The 16,327-nt window shown below is 44.2% G+C and overlaps 1 protein-coding gene across 9 annotated transcripts in view; it reads right to left on the bottom strand.

The window, feature by feature from the left end:
* Positions 1-634: 634 nt before the first annotated feature.
* The window catches only part of wnk3 (WNK lysine deficient protein kinase 3), a 39,704-nt gene continuing 24,011 nt past the window's right edge, over positions 635-16,327 (bottom strand). For 2 of the 9 annotated variants that reach the window (XM_067592146.1, XM_067592147.1), the window contains exons 11-25: positions 12,559-16,008; positions 12,214-12,257; positions 10,870-11,005; positions 10,649-10,765; positions 10,450-10,551; positions 10,309-10,357; positions 10,073-10,225; positions 7,858-9,974; positions 7,371-7,617; positions 5,603-5,688; positions 5,178-5,518; positions 4,772-5,007; positions 4,583-4,678; positions 4,332-4,495; positions 635-4,046 (exon numbers count right to left, since the gene is read on the bottom strand). In XM_067592146.1, coding sequence (XP_067448247.1) covers positions 3,468-4,046; positions 4,332-4,495; positions 4,583-4,678; positions 4,772-5,007; positions 5,178-5,518; positions 5,603-5,688; positions 7,371-7,617; positions 7,858-9,974; positions 10,073-10,225; positions 10,309-10,357; positions 10,450-10,551; positions 10,649-10,765; positions 10,870-11,005; positions 12,214-12,257; positions 12,559-16,008 — 7,917 coding nt within the window. In that variant the 3' untranslated portion in view covers positions 635-3,467. Of the gene's footprint in view, positions 4,071-4,331; positions 4,496-4,582; positions 4,679-4,771; positions 5,008-5,177; positions 5,519-5,602; positions 6,991-7,370; positions 7,618-7,857; positions 9,975-10,072; positions 10,226-10,308; positions 10,358-10,449; positions 10,552-10,648; positions 10,766-10,869; positions 11,006-12,213; positions 12,258-12,558; positions 16,009-16,327 lie in introns of those variants that run through there. The other 7 variants (XM_067592150.1, XM_067592148.1, XM_067592151.1 and 4 more) reach the window with 7 other exon arrangements.

Here is a 16,327-nt window from a genome sequence, read left to right as displayed (position 1 = left end):
TAATTTCCAAATCAGTCAGGTTTGGTCCTCTGGTGTTTTTGCATATTCAATTCTTTTATTGCAAATCTCATTGGCTGTACCATCATTTCGAGTTTCCATTCATTTTATTTCAATATAATAACCAGCTTAGGACACCTTGTTTGGCATTTTTGATGGATAAAACTGAAATTCTCACCCATTTCTTTTTTATAATCAAATTATTATTTTGTTTTATCATGATTTAATATTGTTTTCTGCTGATGCAGTGCGGACTTTTTAAATCAATCCTGCTTTTAACTGCATTGCTGGACAATAATAAAATAACTTGTGTTCAACAAAAAACTAAAGTAGACATGATGTTCATTGTGATGGGTCCCTATCAAATATTTACAAGTTGATCTTCACTCTGTATAATAGAAATCAGGTGTTTTGTGGAAGGAAGGATAATGTATTAAAATGTAAAAAGTATGCTATGTTTTAGAGAATGGTTGGCAGCAATATTTAAAGTACATATAACTTGTACAGAAATGTAACAACCAAATGCCTCTGCATGGCCGTCACACAGCCTTGTGTTAAAGTCTAATTTGCAGGAGTACCTGGCTTGCCAAGCTACGTTATGGTGTGTAAAAAACAAAAAAAAAACACACACACAATGTCATAATATGATGTTTAACATCATTTATTTTGATTAGTTACAAAACATAAATAAAATCAACAGTTGAATTAGTTACAATTTACAGAGGCTAAATCACCAGCAACATACTTTATATTACTAGATTTCTCTGTTGAAATGTCATTTTATCATTGGTTCTCAGTCATGCCATTTTGGGACTCCCCAGATTGTTGTTGCATCAATTGAATCTGCATCAATTGAATCTGATAAACCTAAAAAAGTTTATTGAATCTGACCTAATCTAACTATCCCAGCAGGAAGGCTTATGTCATTCTGTTATGTAGCTTCCTGGTTATCGTGGTTAAAAACTAAAATAAGATGTCAAAAATGACCAAAAGTTCTCTGAATATAATCTTAAAAGACCCTGGTCTGTTAGGACTCAGAGAGGTATATAAAGGCAGGGGAGTCCCATGTAAACAGGGATGAAAACCAGTGTTTTATAGTTTCAAATAACCTCTGATTTATAATGATGAGAACACAATTTTACAATTTGTACAACCCCATCTCAAAATACAAAAATAATCTTTATCTTTTAGATAACATTTTGGTAACACTTCAAGGACAAAGCCAGCTCCATATCATGAAACATGATCATCAAGCTGTAGCTTTCGGTCAACATGTTAGTATCAGACATGACAGCACAGTATCTCACCTTCACTAATAATGAACTACATCTCTGTGAAAATGTGGGTTGTCTTGAAAAGCAACAAATACAGAAAACCATTGTTATATCCTAGATTATGCAATTGTAGTTTGTGAACAACCATACCCTTTAGCACAAACTATTGCTCCTTAACACTTCATGTTTTAAAAGTCTTTGACTCACATATAGCAGTCTTTAACAATCTGTACAATCTGATGTTTTCTGTGGCACATAACTCTTCTATCATTAATATAACAGAAACACTGCTTTGACTGCAGGCTACTTATTATGCCAAAAATGTTTCAAAAATGTATCAACGCCTGATCATTGATCATTGAAGTGTTTGTATGGCTAAATGCACTGTTAACCCAATAGAATGTAATATATCTTCTGATATAGTACAGTGTATCTCTGCATTTACAAGTGAAATTAATTTAGTTATAGAGGAATGGAGCAGTTTTGTCTTAAGTAAACCTTTTGCAGTGTGCAAAAAACACGTGTATGGCCCACAGTTCATCTTATGACAGATGCATTCACACTGACAGCCTGTGGTCAAAGACTAAATAAATCATTCACAATTGAAACAAAGAATTTGTACAATGGCAAAAAAAAAAAAAAAAAAAAAAAAATACAGATAGCACAACAGTGTGGGACATCAAACCTACGACCAGTATATGGTCTAAGCTCTCGCTTGTTTTGTTTCTTGAGGAAACAAGCCCAAGACAGGCAGAGTAAACATTTTCAGCTGGGTACAGTGACATTTGAGAGGCCGCTTTGAATGAAAGAAACAGGGATGCAATTTATAATGCAATATACCGTGGGACTATCACAAAGCTTTGTCACACAGAAAAAATATACACTCACACACTCAAAAATGCAGTAATTTTAAAAGGCAATATGGGAAAAACCCATATGGTCTCCCCAGTCTATAATAACTTGGCAGTTTTTTTTTCTTTTTCATCTTCCTCCTCAGCATGACACCATGATATACTGTGATATGCGGTGCACAAACTGAAAGCAAAAATGTATACCGTGAAACATGTCATACTGTGAAAGCCAATTTACTTATAACTGATGAATTATCTCAAATAGTAAATGTGAGATTCATAAATATACAGCAAGTGCAAGCAGTTTGCACTCTGGCAAGTCAAGTTAGTTTTAAGGTCATGCAGTCTTGGGCTGAGTGTACCCAGGTATCCACTGAACATAGATGGCATATTTCAATTCACCATCATGTAATTAATTTATCTGAATTTATATCATGACAATTGTGGTAATTCAGACTGTTTCTATCATACAACTGCTGAACATAAAGTAATACAAACTAAGCACATGCTGCACCGGTGCACTACATTTCAACAGCAAGTGTGGTCGCATTGTGGTTTTGATGGTTGCCAGATAACTTTACCGTGCTCTACTGTGAAACATGCTGTTGTTTTAAAAAAAAAATTTTTTCATTTCCCATTAAAACGCCTTGTGCTGTAGGCTGACAGTTTTAAAAGATCTTGAAAAGATCTATCTATCTATGCTTCTGGTTCTCATCAATGTGCTCCTACAAAAATATTTTATGACTTACAGACAAATCAATACAATACATGCTGATCAATTTAGATGACCATTACTAATTGCACTTTTAAAATTGATAGTCCTTTCACTGTAAGCATTGACAAATCAAAACAAAAAATGTCAACACATTGTCAAATATTTTGTCCTTCTTGTCTCTGCTTAGGGAGAGTTCAGGTCCAACTGAGTTGGTTTGAAAACAAAAACATGAACGTTAATTTTTGTCAAAAGACATAAGGGATATGTACTAGGATAACCCACAAACATTCACCCACACTCATAAATGCACACACACACACACACACACGCACACACGCACACACACATTAAAGAATTTATACATCTCAACACCCAAACATACCATTCTTCATAAACCTCAGGTGCTGTGTTCCATATTACCTTCTGTCTGTACATACTAGAATCTATCATCTCTCACATTCACTCCCCATCTCATTACAGAAGTGCACTGGAATCCATATATTCATAGCAGTCACAACTTTCTCTTGCACACACAGAACTAACACTCCAAATGGATCTGCTTTACATCTCGCTCCAACTTGTATTTCCATCTCTTGCACCTTCATATTGACCTCACACTTTGCCTTGGTTTCATTTCTGTCCCAGAGGAAGAGTAGAGGTGGGGGGTGTTGGGTGAATTTTGGCACTGGAAGGTAGAGCAGCAGTAGAGCAGGAGGAAGAGGAACAGGTCGAAGAAGATGAGGAGCAGGAGCAAAATGTCCCCCCAGTAGCAGCACTGCTATCTGCGGGTGCAGTGGTACCACTGCCAGGCAGCAGAGATGCGGCCGTGGACACTGGGGATGTGGGCATTTGGGAAGGCAGCAGCGGTTGGCTTTGAGGTGGTGAGTGGGGCAGCTGGGCGATGGTTTGTGTCTGTGGTACTGACTGAGACTGTACGGGAGTTTGCATCCGGGGCTGTGGTAGCGGCTGGCGGAGAGGGGACTGCGGATAGGTCATCTGCTGGAGAGGGAGAGACTGATGGAGGTGTAAACTTTGCTGCATCTGTGGCACTTGAGCCATGTGCGTTTGCGGCGGTGGTCCCGGAGAATGTAGGGTGGACAGGCTCCCTCCGCCTGTGTAATGGGAAGGGGCTGCCAGAGGCAAGCTGGCAGGAGTCGGGGGTGCCTGGGGGTTCAGTGGTGCCACTGGAAACCAACCTGGTGGAGCCACCTGTATGGAATATAGTGATGACTACTGAGGGAAGACAACAAAAACAATCCTTTGGTACTGGTTGTTCTTGAAACAGGTGTGAGTAACCAAAACATTCATTATGTTAGAGCCATTTTAGCCTGAGACACTTTTCATTACTCTTCATTAAAATTAACTGAACACTGTCTGCTTCTCTTTAATGAGTAAGAACCAGTAATTTGTCTTGTTACAGGAGAGCAAAAATGTGTTCACAGCATTTATGTAATTGTTCATTGTGTGGTATTAAAAAGGGGATGCAAATCCTACCTCGGTCGACTGGCTCCAGCCTCCCAACTCCTGCACCTGCTGAATCTGCTTGATTTGATTCAGTGAAGGCTTGGGCGGGGCGGGGCCCACCGTCTCCTTCGTCCAATTATCAACAAGTTTGTGCAGTTCATCTGTGAATGTGCTTTTTCTTAGGGGACTGTGATCTGTGAAAAAATTAGGGCATGCATCATACAGTGATTGTAACTAAATCACGCGTTTCCTCGATTTATCACTATTATGAGAAACTGTACCTCTTTTAGCAGAAAGTGAGGTGCGGTGCTCTGGGTTGCAGTACAGGGGCAGTCTACTCTGTTCACCACCTGAGAAACTACTAGACTGCTGAATCCCTAGATGAGATATACAAGAAATAGTTATACAGAGAGCAAAACCAGAGAAAAAGACAAAGTTAGAGAGGAAGAATTGTTTAAGAAAAGCCTTACCAGAGTGTGTAACTCCGTTGTTATCCATGTGAGAGTGAGGCCGGGACCGGAGCTTAATTTTGGCTGGCCTGGGCCTGCGTGGAGAGAGGACAGGGGGTGCCGTGGGAAGAGGAGGGGTTCGTGACAGGGAAACAGGCAGACTCTGCCTTTGGTCTTTGAGGGAACGAAGCTGTCTGTACAGCTCCTGTAGCTCTCTGTTCTGCTGGGCCTGAAGCGATACCACCTCTTTGATGTGCCTATAGAGGAGGAGATTCAATACACAGATGAGAAAGTGGTGAGAATTGTGAGGTCATGAACTATAAAATGGAAAAAACAAAAATTAAGTCATGACCTAAAACTCTTTGAGTAAAAAAAAAAGATCTTGTGAACTTGTGTTGAAGTTTAATTTTTCCCCTCCCTGACTTACTTCTCTCGGAGCTTGTGCAGTTCTTTTCTCAGGTCTTCATCCTCCAGCTCACTCTCATCATCATCATCATCGCTGCTGCCCAGGGGTGAGTGGCTGTGCCCATGACCTCGAGGCAGGTGGGCCATTGCTGGGGTCCTCTTGCTTTCTTCTTTGTCTCCCTCCTTTGCCCGAGATTTCCTCCTTTCCCTAGCCAAATCAGGAGACACCGGGGAGCTGTCGGTCTGCCTATCCTCTTTCTTGGTTTCAGCCTGGGTTACAGAGAAGCGGCCCACTTTCCTGTGAGTGCTACCATGGCCTGATGGCACATCTTTTGGGGGCGAGGACTGGGGCACTGGAGTCACCTGATGGCAGAGGAGGTGGGAGCCATAAGCTGTTTGTTCCTTGTTTAGACTGCAATGAAGATTAAGACTAATTGCTCAACCTACTTGAAATCGTCCTTTGCGTGACTGAGGTGGGTTTACGGGGGGCGCCTCCTTCTCCTCTTTAAGAGCTTGACTGCTGGAACGTCCATCTGATAAAGAGATAGGGATGAAAAACAGAAAGGGGAAACATGGACCCAGAGACAAACACACAAGAGACACGGATATAAAGAGCACATATATGACGAGTTAGACACACACAAAAGCAACGGACACAGAAAAGTGTACATGACGGAGACATAAAGAAGCACACAGACAGACGTGGGGCACAAACACAGATTCACAGAGTTAAAAATCACCCATCAATGTTACACATGATCAACTTTGTGACTTACATGGCTTGCATGCAGGTCTATGAAATGTGTAAACATAATGTTGAGTATTCTGGCAGACATTTTCCTAAATTATAATTAATAAACTGAAGAATAAGTGTAAGTTGGTTGGCAGTAAAATACATGCTTAACAGAAACATATTATGGGCGTGTGGGGAGGGGTGGTAAATGCTGGTTTGATTAAAAGCAAAATTATAGTAAGTCATTAAATAAAAAGAAAACATTGTGAAATGGCAGTTGAATGTTTACAACAGTGTACCCCCACCCACCCACACATCCACTCTCTCATTCTCACTGACTCACCATTGTCCCACTCATATACCAAACAACAAAGCCCAATATCACATTTTAAATCTGTGGCCAGATCCAAAATGATACTGTTCAGTGCGTTTGATATTTGGGAACAGTAAATTATCAAAGTGTGTACATGTATATTCACTGCATAATTTAAGACCAACATGAAAATATGCAGCCTGATATAGGTGCTACTTACAGATAATGATCCGCTATTAGACACACGTGTAAAATATGACATACATGCTCATGCATGTGCATTGTAGCGAAGGATCTAAACTAGTGCTAAACATATAATAACACAAACACATGCAAGATGGCGGGAATACTTAAACAGTGTGATGCAAATAGAAAAAGTAATCTTCATAAATGCAGTAGCATAGCATCTACAGCATATAGTAGAGTCTCATGGAGCAGTGCTATACTGTATAAGCTGACACAGAAAGCGTAGATATATTCTGAACTCATTACATAATATCAGCTTAGCAATTTAGCATCTATCTTATCTGTGTTATGATGTGAGCTGCTTTGCTTCGTGCTGTCTACTCTGAGCCAGCAGGTGGAGGTGAGGTGAGATGGTTGCTGCTGGCAGTGCCTGCGGACTTGGGGCGGGGAAGGGGTGTGTCATATGAAGGGATATGTCCTGGGCACAGCTGGGCTTTACTCCAGAGCTCATCTGCACTGGGATGGGCATCAGTTTTCTGATGCCAACCTCTTCCTACACTGTGCCAATCTCCCACCCTCCTCTATTCTCCACTGTTCTCGCCACTGGGTGAGTAACCCATGCAAAAAGAAAGATTGCCAAGAAAATGAAATTTAGTAAAAGGAATTCAGGAAAAAATAAAAATAAAAAACAATAATGTATGTAAGGATGTCAACACTAACATTACATGGAGACTATACTGCAGTCACATAATAATATACAAAAACAGGATTATTTAGCTGTAAACATTAACATATATTAACATTAACATTTATTAATTCCTGACAGTTAAGAAAGTTATTTTACTATGTTAAAACTAGGACTAGATATTAGATTTAAGTCCATGCCCAACATCCCATTCTCTCTCTCTCTCTCTCTCTCTCTCTCTCTCTCGCTCTCTCTCTCGCTCTCTCTCTCGCTTACTCGCTCCCTAAAAGGACGCTACCTTGCTGGACTCTGGGCTTCTTGAACAAGCTGGCGGAGTGGCGCAGTTTGCACGCCCAGTTTTTGAATTTGCGAGTCCAGGATTTCTTGCTAACAGGATTTCTGATACTAGGACATGTCAGGTTTAGGCCAAAATATCCACCTCCTGCATTGTGCTGCTGCTGTCCATGCCGGAGGGGGATCGGGTGCTGATTGGGGGGCCACGATGCTTCTCCAGTGGTACTGGTGTCAGACTGTGGGGGTACAGCCTAGAACAGTTTGGACAATTGAAAGTGGCTGTATGGAGTTGAGTCGTTCAAACCAGAGAGACACTCAAACATTTAAACATAACAAATATTACAGACGGCTGAAAAGAACTGAGTGGAGTCGCATTTACACAACTATGGAAATCCACTGGAATATTAACAGTAAAATCATGTAAATTCAGTACAGAGAAAGATAAAATTGAGAGATTTTTATTCAAAATCCAATCTGTGGTAGCCACTCACAAGAACGGTTGGTTCTCCTGGTACAGGTGGGCGCTGAGGCCCAGCAGATTCATCCTGATTGGGAAGCAGGAGAGAGGCAGGTGGAGTGGAGGAGGCGGAGGTGGAGGGGAGAGATGGGCCAGGCTGCTGCTCCACCGGGCCCAGCTCCGCAGAGTTGGGCGCTTCCTCTCCTCCTCCATCCCTCTCGGGGTCAGGGGAGGTGGAGGAGGAACGAGAGGTGGTGGAGGAGGTAGTGGAGGATGAGGAGTGGGGGGAAGTATCTGAGGAGGAGGCAGGTGGGGGAAAAGACAAGGGGTGGAGCGACTGTGGCTCAGATGACTCATCTCCTCCAGCTGATGTGGAGGCAGCTGATGCTGATGTGGGGGCAGAGGCAGCTCCCCCTGCTAGTGGTGCCCCGCTGCTGTACTCCTGATACAACAAGTTCCTCAGCTTTTCATCCAGTGTCTTTATACGGTTGTCTACGAAATCAATTTTGGGGGGGCCTTCGCTGTCTGACTCAGCCACAGAGGAAGGCTGAGCAGGGGATGGTGTCATTGTGAGGGAGAGAGGGGGTAAGGAGGTTTCAGCAGTGCTCAGATGGAGAGGCGGCAGAGAAGAGTCAGAAGAAGGATGAAAAGGGGCAGAGTAACTGCCTGTGTCCTCTGTAACACTTGTCTCCCCTGTGGACATCTCTGACTCTGACTGCTGTAAAGAGGACTGTTTCTGCAGTGGAAACTGCTGCTGTTTCTGAGGTGTGTCCATAGCTTTTGGCACCTCCTGTTGCTGCTCAGTGTGTTGCAGCTGTTTCTGTGACTGTATATGTTGTTGTGCCAGCTCAGCAGGGATTTGGGTTTGTTGAGGAATCTGCTGTTGGGGTACAGGGCTAACATTTAGCTGTGCCTGTTGTTGTTGTTGAAGAAACTGTTGACTAATTGACAGGGGCAGCATTTGGCTTTGATCTGGCTTTAAAGCCACAGCACCCATAAACAGCTGATGTTGCTGCTGCTGTAGCTGCTGTTGCACCATTTGCTGTTGCTGTAAGTGTATTGTCTGCTGTAGGTTTAACTGTTGCTGCTGCTGGTGATCAGTGAGGGCCTGCTGTGGGGGCACTATATCAGCTTGGGGTGCCATAACCTGCTGTTGTAGCTGGTGTAACTGAGGCTGCTGCAACAACTGCGGGGTGTACTGTGGTGTTTGTTGTTGAACAAGGGGTTGTTGGGTCTGCTGTAGGGGCATTGGTGGCAGAAACTGCTGCAGAGGTACAGACTGTTGCAACAACTCTGGTTGGAGTGGTATTTGTTTCTGCATTAACTGTTGCTGTTGTAACTGCTGCAGAGACTGCTGCAGTGCTCGTTCCTGCTGCAGCTGAATTTGTTCCTGGTACACTTGATGTTGTGATTGCTGCTGTTGTTGTGGTGCTGCCTGCTGTATCTGTTGTACCTGTTGTTCAAGCTGCATCGCCTGTAGTTGCTGTTGGGCTAGTGGAACCTGCTGCTGTAATGCAGATTGTACTTGTGGCTGTGGCTGTGGCTGTGGTTGTGGTTGTGGTTGTTGTGGGGCTGGTATGCCAACCTGGCTGAGTGTCTGCTGTTGCTCCATGCCAAGTTGGCTTACCACAGGGGAGGTCACTGCAGCAGCAGAAGGAGGGAGATGAAAAGAGGATAAAGACTGGTCCACTGCAGACGCACATGGCCTTGGCGCAGTTATCACTGCATCCCCTACACTTTGACCTACAGTGGAGCTACCACTGGTTCCAGGAGAAGTGATGACATCTGGCATAATGGTGGTGGGTGTGGGAGACACAAGAGAAGGAGCAGTGGGCAAAGTGGGGAGGTTTGTAGCAACAGGTAATGCTATGGATGAGGGAACACTGGGAATTTGGTCAACAGAAGCTGAGGGGAGGACTGGCAGTTCAAGACCACCTGAAGCAGTGACAGGGACAGAGGCTTCAAGAGTAGAGGCTAGTGCAGAGATGCTTTCAGAGGCAGTGGTGTTAGGGGAGGGAGCAGTGGTGGTTGAGGGGGCTATGGAGGCAGGGGCTGAGACAGTGGAGACTGGAGGGGAGGTGGCAGAGAGGGTGGGGCAGGGGGGAGAGGCCATTCCAGTCAAGGACTCCAGACTCTGGGATCCTTCACTTTCTACAGCCGCAGAAATGAACACAGTTAGTTTCTGTTATGCAGCCAAATCAGTCATGTTAATAAGCCATAGCAATATAATCAATCTGGATAGAGCTCACCTTTCTCTGTTTTTGGGGACTGGGGTATCCTTGTCTCTGTAGTAGGTGGTGGCGTGGCTGCTCCCTGACTAGAAAGAGAGTCTCTGTGTCGGATGGTCTGGTTGATGAAGAAACGCCAGCGTCCCACTGGGGAGGAATGGGGCACTGAGTCCACTGAGAAATCACAAAGATAGTTAGCATTTTCTCTTTTTGTAGTGCCACCTTTTTTCTGAATAACAAAAGATATCCATACTCACTTGTAGAGCTAGTGGGAGTGCTCACATGCAACTGGTCTGTGGATCCAGTCTTAATAAGGAAATAAAAGACTCAAGTTCAAGCACAACATAAACATAAGAGAGGAGAGAATATAAACCATGGCAATGTGGAAATCAACATGCCTGTGAATGTGTTTGAAGAATTTCCTGGGCTTTCTTTACTATGGCTCTAAGCTCCTCAACAAACATCTCTTTCTCCACATCAAGGACAAAGTCCTCCTCCACCTACAAACAAAATGCAGCCAAATCAGCAATTATTAAGACATGGACTAATTTGTTTTTATCAAATCATGCAGACTATGGTAATGCATGATCAGTCTACCATGTAATCTGCTATGTCCTCAGGTGCATCCCCTTCAATGTCAAATTTAAATGTCACCATCTTGTTGCTATGGGTCTCCAACTGGCATTCCACCATATTGTCCCCACTGCCGGACACCTAGGGAGGACATTATAAATATCATTATATACTTGTCCTATTCCAAATCTAATAGTATACATTAATTTATAACTGTGGTTTGTCATTTGTTGCTGTTTTTTCACCTGGAGCATACTCAGTTGAAACTGATGTGAAACTTTTTCAGGCCTCTGACAAGAAGATCTCCTCTGAGTCTTTAATTTCTCTAATTTCCCATTGGCCAAGAGCTGAAAAGTTTCTTCTCCATTCGCTGGCACAGACCTGTGGGTGGTAAGATAGTAGAGTGGTTACACATTGTCCTGTAAACAACAGATACCCAGAATACGACACTTAACACATAATGCGACTGCATAGGTGCAAAGGTTTTCACTCGGAGAAAATGTCATTAAGCCACATTTTTTCACTATTTTTTGGCTCGTTAAGGTGCCTTTACATTAAGGCGTATAGAATCCCCCAGTATCAGGACTCATATGATGGATGGACATACTGCAAGACATGCACCTATTATCTAACTATAAAGGAAGGAGTCTCTGTCTGTATGTTTGTTTGTCCTTCGCTTTTCTCAACAACTGTTCAGCCCATCAACTTCACACTTGGCAGGTGTATTGCTGAGGACCCAAGGAAGTGCAGTGTCGAGTGTGAAGTTGTTTGATAATTTATTGAGAATCATTAAATTTGGCAGAGCATTTCTGTTTTAACCAACACAGCTTTTCTAGCTTTTACGGTACTGGTTTAGCAGCCCAGGAAACTCACAGACCAAATGCAAGTGTTGTAAATCATCTCCCATGATGCTACTCAGCCAATCAAATCTGTGCACTTCAATAAGCATTGCAACTCAAGATACACATACACAATCTATGCACACACACAGGGGGAGAGACGAGACGAGAGACTACAGTTGGAGAAATAAGCGAGTCAGAAAAAAGTAGTTTCACATGGCGTGCTCTAAAAAGAGAAGTGTAGACAGCGAAAACAGAGCTTTTCATCAAGAATGGCCAGTTCAAAACCAGTATGTCTCATATGTTCCAAGACTGTGGCAATTATTAAAAGCAGCAATGTGAAGCGCCACTACGAGACAAAGCACAAATCTTTTGAGCAAACATACCCACTCAAATCCGAATTGAAGGCACAGAAAATTAATGATCTAAGAGCCCAGTATGATCGATCCACTTTATTTTAAGATGCACATTTTTAAAAAGCTCTCTGTAATGTATTTCATTTTCAAATAATTTAGATTTTCTGACTATAAACCCCCAAACTATATATATAGTTTATAGTTTTATTTCATAATTCTCGGCTCCAGGCAAAGTAAGGAGAGCCCCCAAAGAAAATCTTGCCTAGGGTCCCCTGTTATCTAGAGCCGGTCCTGATGATAACCCTGAATTAGTGCACAGCTCTGTTTTGAACGGTCACTGCACTAGTTACTGGTAAATGGAGCTAGGTTCAGACAGTAATGATATCAGACATACCCTGACGAAGAATGACGTTCTGTACTTGACAGGTATGGACAATCCTGTAGAGTAACATGGATACGGACACAAAGAAGTCCACAGGAACACAGAGAAAAAACACACACAAAAAACCATCAGCAACATCAGATGCAAGTGACACTATAATGTAATTATGGATAATATTACTATATAACAAATGTACTGATGGATATATTAATTTCTTAAAGAATTAAAACTTGTTAGTTTGAATCAAAAAGGCTTTTTCAAATAATTAGATAGCAGTATTTTCATTCATTCTCCCAGTATATCAGCAAAGTGAAATTACTTATTAATTATTACAACCAACTTTCATTCTTCCTGTACCTGAGCAATGCCCAGCAGGGAAAGGTCGCAGTCTTGTAGCGAGGCTTGGGGCAGTTTGGGGGCATTAGAATCAAGCGACTCTAGAGTGGTGACAGGCGGAGGGGAGGTAGGTATAAAGTCGGCCTGCCCTGGTAAGGTTACCTGGGCCGCTGGCGGAGATGTAGGCAGCTCTGGAGCAGGGGTGGCAGCAAGATGGTGGGATGTTAGGGTTGGTAGTGATGTTGGGGGGCATGAGGTGTGAGAGGGGCTGAGGGGTATTTGTTGTGCAGGAAAGACAGCAAGGGGCAAAACAGGCTGTTCAGCAATTGGTGTCTCAGCGTGTGTCTGTGTATGAGAGTGAGCCTGTGTCTGAACGTGTGTCTGTGTCTGGGTGTGTGTTTGGGCCTGAATGCTGGTTTGTGTGTGTGTGTGTGCTGGCAGCATCTGCTTTGTCTGGTGCTGCGGAGAAGGTGGCGCGCCTCCCACTACATGACTACAGAGGGGCAGGATCCTGGGCTGGGACTGATGCTCAGCCACATTACTGGGGGCTATCTGTGCAGGAGGATGGGTTACCAGATGTGACACAGGTTGATACTGTGGGGGCAGCTGACTCTCATCAACGGGTATCAAAGCCTGCTGTAGAGGAAGTGGTTGCTGGATGGGAGTTGGGATGGGCTGCGCTGGAATTTGAGTCAGTAAAGGCAACTGTTGCTGTGAAGGTGGTGGAGCTAGTGGTTGTTGTGCTTGAGTAAGCTTCTGTAGCTGTTGCTGGTATTGCTCAACAGACTGGGGCATAGCAGGCTGGGAGATATTCTGAATTGCTGAAGGGTCAGCAGTGCTTCCTAAGGGCTGCTGCTGGGGCTGAACAACTGGATGTAGTCCTGTTTGGACTGGAATATTGGCTTGTCCGGCCTGCTGCACAGGTTGAGGAGTGGCAACGAAGTTTGCAGGGTCCATTACAGAACTGAGACTGGCTGTTTTAGCTGAGCCAGGAGACATAATCATCTGCTGATACTGCAGCACTGGCTGTTGCTGCTGCTGCTGCTGCTGCTGCTGCTGCTGCTGCTGTTGTTGTTGTTGTTGTGTAATATGAGTTACATCTTGTTGTAAAGATGGAATAGCTTGGTGGGTAGGCTGAGGGACATACTGAGAGGTTAGAAGGCCAGCGGCAGCCTGAGCCTGCACCTGGCTAAGTGGTTGGCTTTGAGTTTGTTGCTGGAGCTGGGGCTGCAGGAGCCCTGGCATTTGAGCATTTTGATGAACTGGAGTTTCATGTTGGATCTGACTGGGATTTGAGGCAATTGCAGCTGGAGGCTGGATAGTAGCTTGGCTTTGTTGGCCCAGCATCTGAATGTCTACAGTTGAGCCCTGGCCATGTGGTGGTTGGGACTGACTAATTGTCGGGTGCAGAGGCTGAGTTTGTATTAATGGCTGAGCAGTCACCTGGCTCTGTGTGGGAGTAGCAGGGCCAGGATAACTAGTCTGTAAAGGAATCTTCTGGGTCTGGATGGCTTGAGTCTGTCCTTGGATCATTGCCGCTGGAGGAGTGACTTGGGCCTCAATCATAGCCTGAGCTACTTGGGCTGTGGACTGGGCTATATACTGGACTGGGATCTGGCCTGGGTTCTGGGGAAGAGCCTCACATTGCCCTTGCTGGGTAAGGACTTGAGTTGGGATAACACCAGATGTCTGAACAGGGATCTGAGCAGTCTGAATGGCCATGGGGACCTGGGTCTGGGAGACAATTTGAGTTTGGTGCTGAATCACTTCAGTGCTGGCTGGAGCTCCAACTGGGATGTGAGGTTCCATTACAGAGGTGTGGTGCTGAGGCTGAGCAGCATAGGCTTGCTGCTGCCGGATCAATGCTGCTTGCTGTTGTTGCTCCATCACTTGCTGGCCTGTGAGAGGGTTATGAGGGGTGAACTGGGTGGTGTTTAGTTGAGGGATACACACATGCTGCATATCAGTTGGTTTCTGTTGAATTTGCTGTTCACTGTTACTTTGTGGAATAGCGGCAGCTTCTTGTTTCTCAGTTTGCTGAAGTTGAATGATGGTTGCTTGTTGTTGCTGCTGCTGCTCTTGAATCTGCTGTTGTATCAGAACTTGCTGCTGTAATATCTCTGCTTGTTGTTGTTGTAACAGGACCTGTTGCTGTCGCTGCTGTTGTAACTGTTGTTGCAACATAGCTTGCTGCTGCTGCTGCTCCATCTGCTGCTTGAGTTGCACTTGTTGTTGCTCTTGCTGTAGCTGAGCTTTCTGTTGTAGCTGCTGCTGCTGTAAAATAGCCTGTTGGTGCAAATGCTGTTGTAAGAGTGCTTGTTGCTGTTGTTGTTCCACTTGTTGGAGTAAGGCTTGCTGCTGCAGTTGATGTTCCTTTTGCTGTTGAGTCTGCTGGGGTTGCTGCTGCAATAAAACTTGTTGCTGTTGATTCAGTGGTTCTTTTTGTATTCCAGCTTGGGGCTGTTCAATTTGTTGATATAATTGGTTCTGCTGCGGTTGCTGTAAAGGGGGCTGCTGCTGTTGTTGCTCCAATTGATGTTGTAAAAGTGTTTGTTGTGGTTGCCTTTGCTGCACAAGAGCTTGCTGCTGCTGCTGCTCTTGCTGTTGAAGAAGTTGTTGCTGTTGTTGATCCAACAGTTGCTTGTGTATAAGGGCTTGCTGCTGCTCCAGCTGCTGCTGTTGAAGTTGGGCCTGTTGCTGCTGCTGTTGAAGCAGTACTTTTTGTTGCTGCTGATCAAGCTGTTGCTGGATATACGTCTGATGTTGCTCGAGCAGTAAAGCTTGCTGCTGCTGTTGTAACAAAGTTTGCTGTTGCTGAAACTGCTGTTGTAGTTGTGGTTGTATCATGGTCTGCTCGCGGGGATCCCCTGTTGGTTGCTGATTATACATCTGAGGATGTTCCCCAGGCTGTGGTAATGACATAGCTCGCTGCTCCATACCAGTTTGGGGGGGTAACACTTGCTGCTGAGGAGTTGGCTGGACAGGTGGAACAGGCTGCTGTACATAGATCTGCTGCTGAGGCTCATGTTGATGTTTCTGGACAGCTTTAGTTGAGAGGATCTGTTGATGCTGTTCCATTGGTGGCTGAGTGGCACTAACTTGTTGTTCAAGCAGAGTAGCCTGGGCCTCCATTTGCTGCTGCGGCTGCTGCTGAAGGGTGGAGGTCTGGGGATCCATCCCGATCTGTTGTTGTTGAACAATAGTCTGCTGAGGGATCATGAGAGGTTGTGTTTGCTGGGGTGCTGCCTGGGGAATGATGTCAGTGAGCTGCATGGGAGTGGCAGGGGGTTGGGTCTGCTGAGCGAGGGGCACAATGGTCCCTGCTAGTCCAGCAGGATCACTGACTGACATGGATGTAGTGAGAACATTAATGGGTGCTTGTGGAGAAACAGGAGGTATATATGACTGTGAGGGGGCTATTGATCCATGGGGAGTGGCAGTTTGAAATGCATCTGATGGGAATGTTTGTGACTGCTCGGTGATATGACAGAATGATGATTGGTGTGGAAGGAAGAGGAAAAAGAAAGTAGTAGAAAAATTAGGTAAGAATAAGCTTTGGCAAGGAGGGTCAATTATCATCACAATTAATTTTATACAGCAGGGTTTCCCACAGTGTTTTATAGTGGAGGTGGGTCACCTCACCTGATATACAGACTGCCTCAGCTTAAGTTAGAAAAATTAAAAAACACTTGTATTAAGTAAAATATTAGCCTTCAGGTAAAACGAGCAAAGGTACTTTTTATACAACAAGGCCACATTTTTAATGGAAGAGGCTATTTGTGTATTACAT

This window comes from Thunnus thynnus, chromosome 6, assembly GCF_963924715.1.
Source record: "Thunnus thynnus chromosome 6, fThuThy2.1, whole genome shotgun sequence".
In the NCBI taxonomy this organism is placed as follows: Eukaryota; Metazoa; Chordata; class Actinopteri; order Scombriformes; family Scombridae; genus Thunnus; species Thunnus thynnus.
This window is presented reverse-complemented; position numbering and strand designations above follow the sequence as displayed.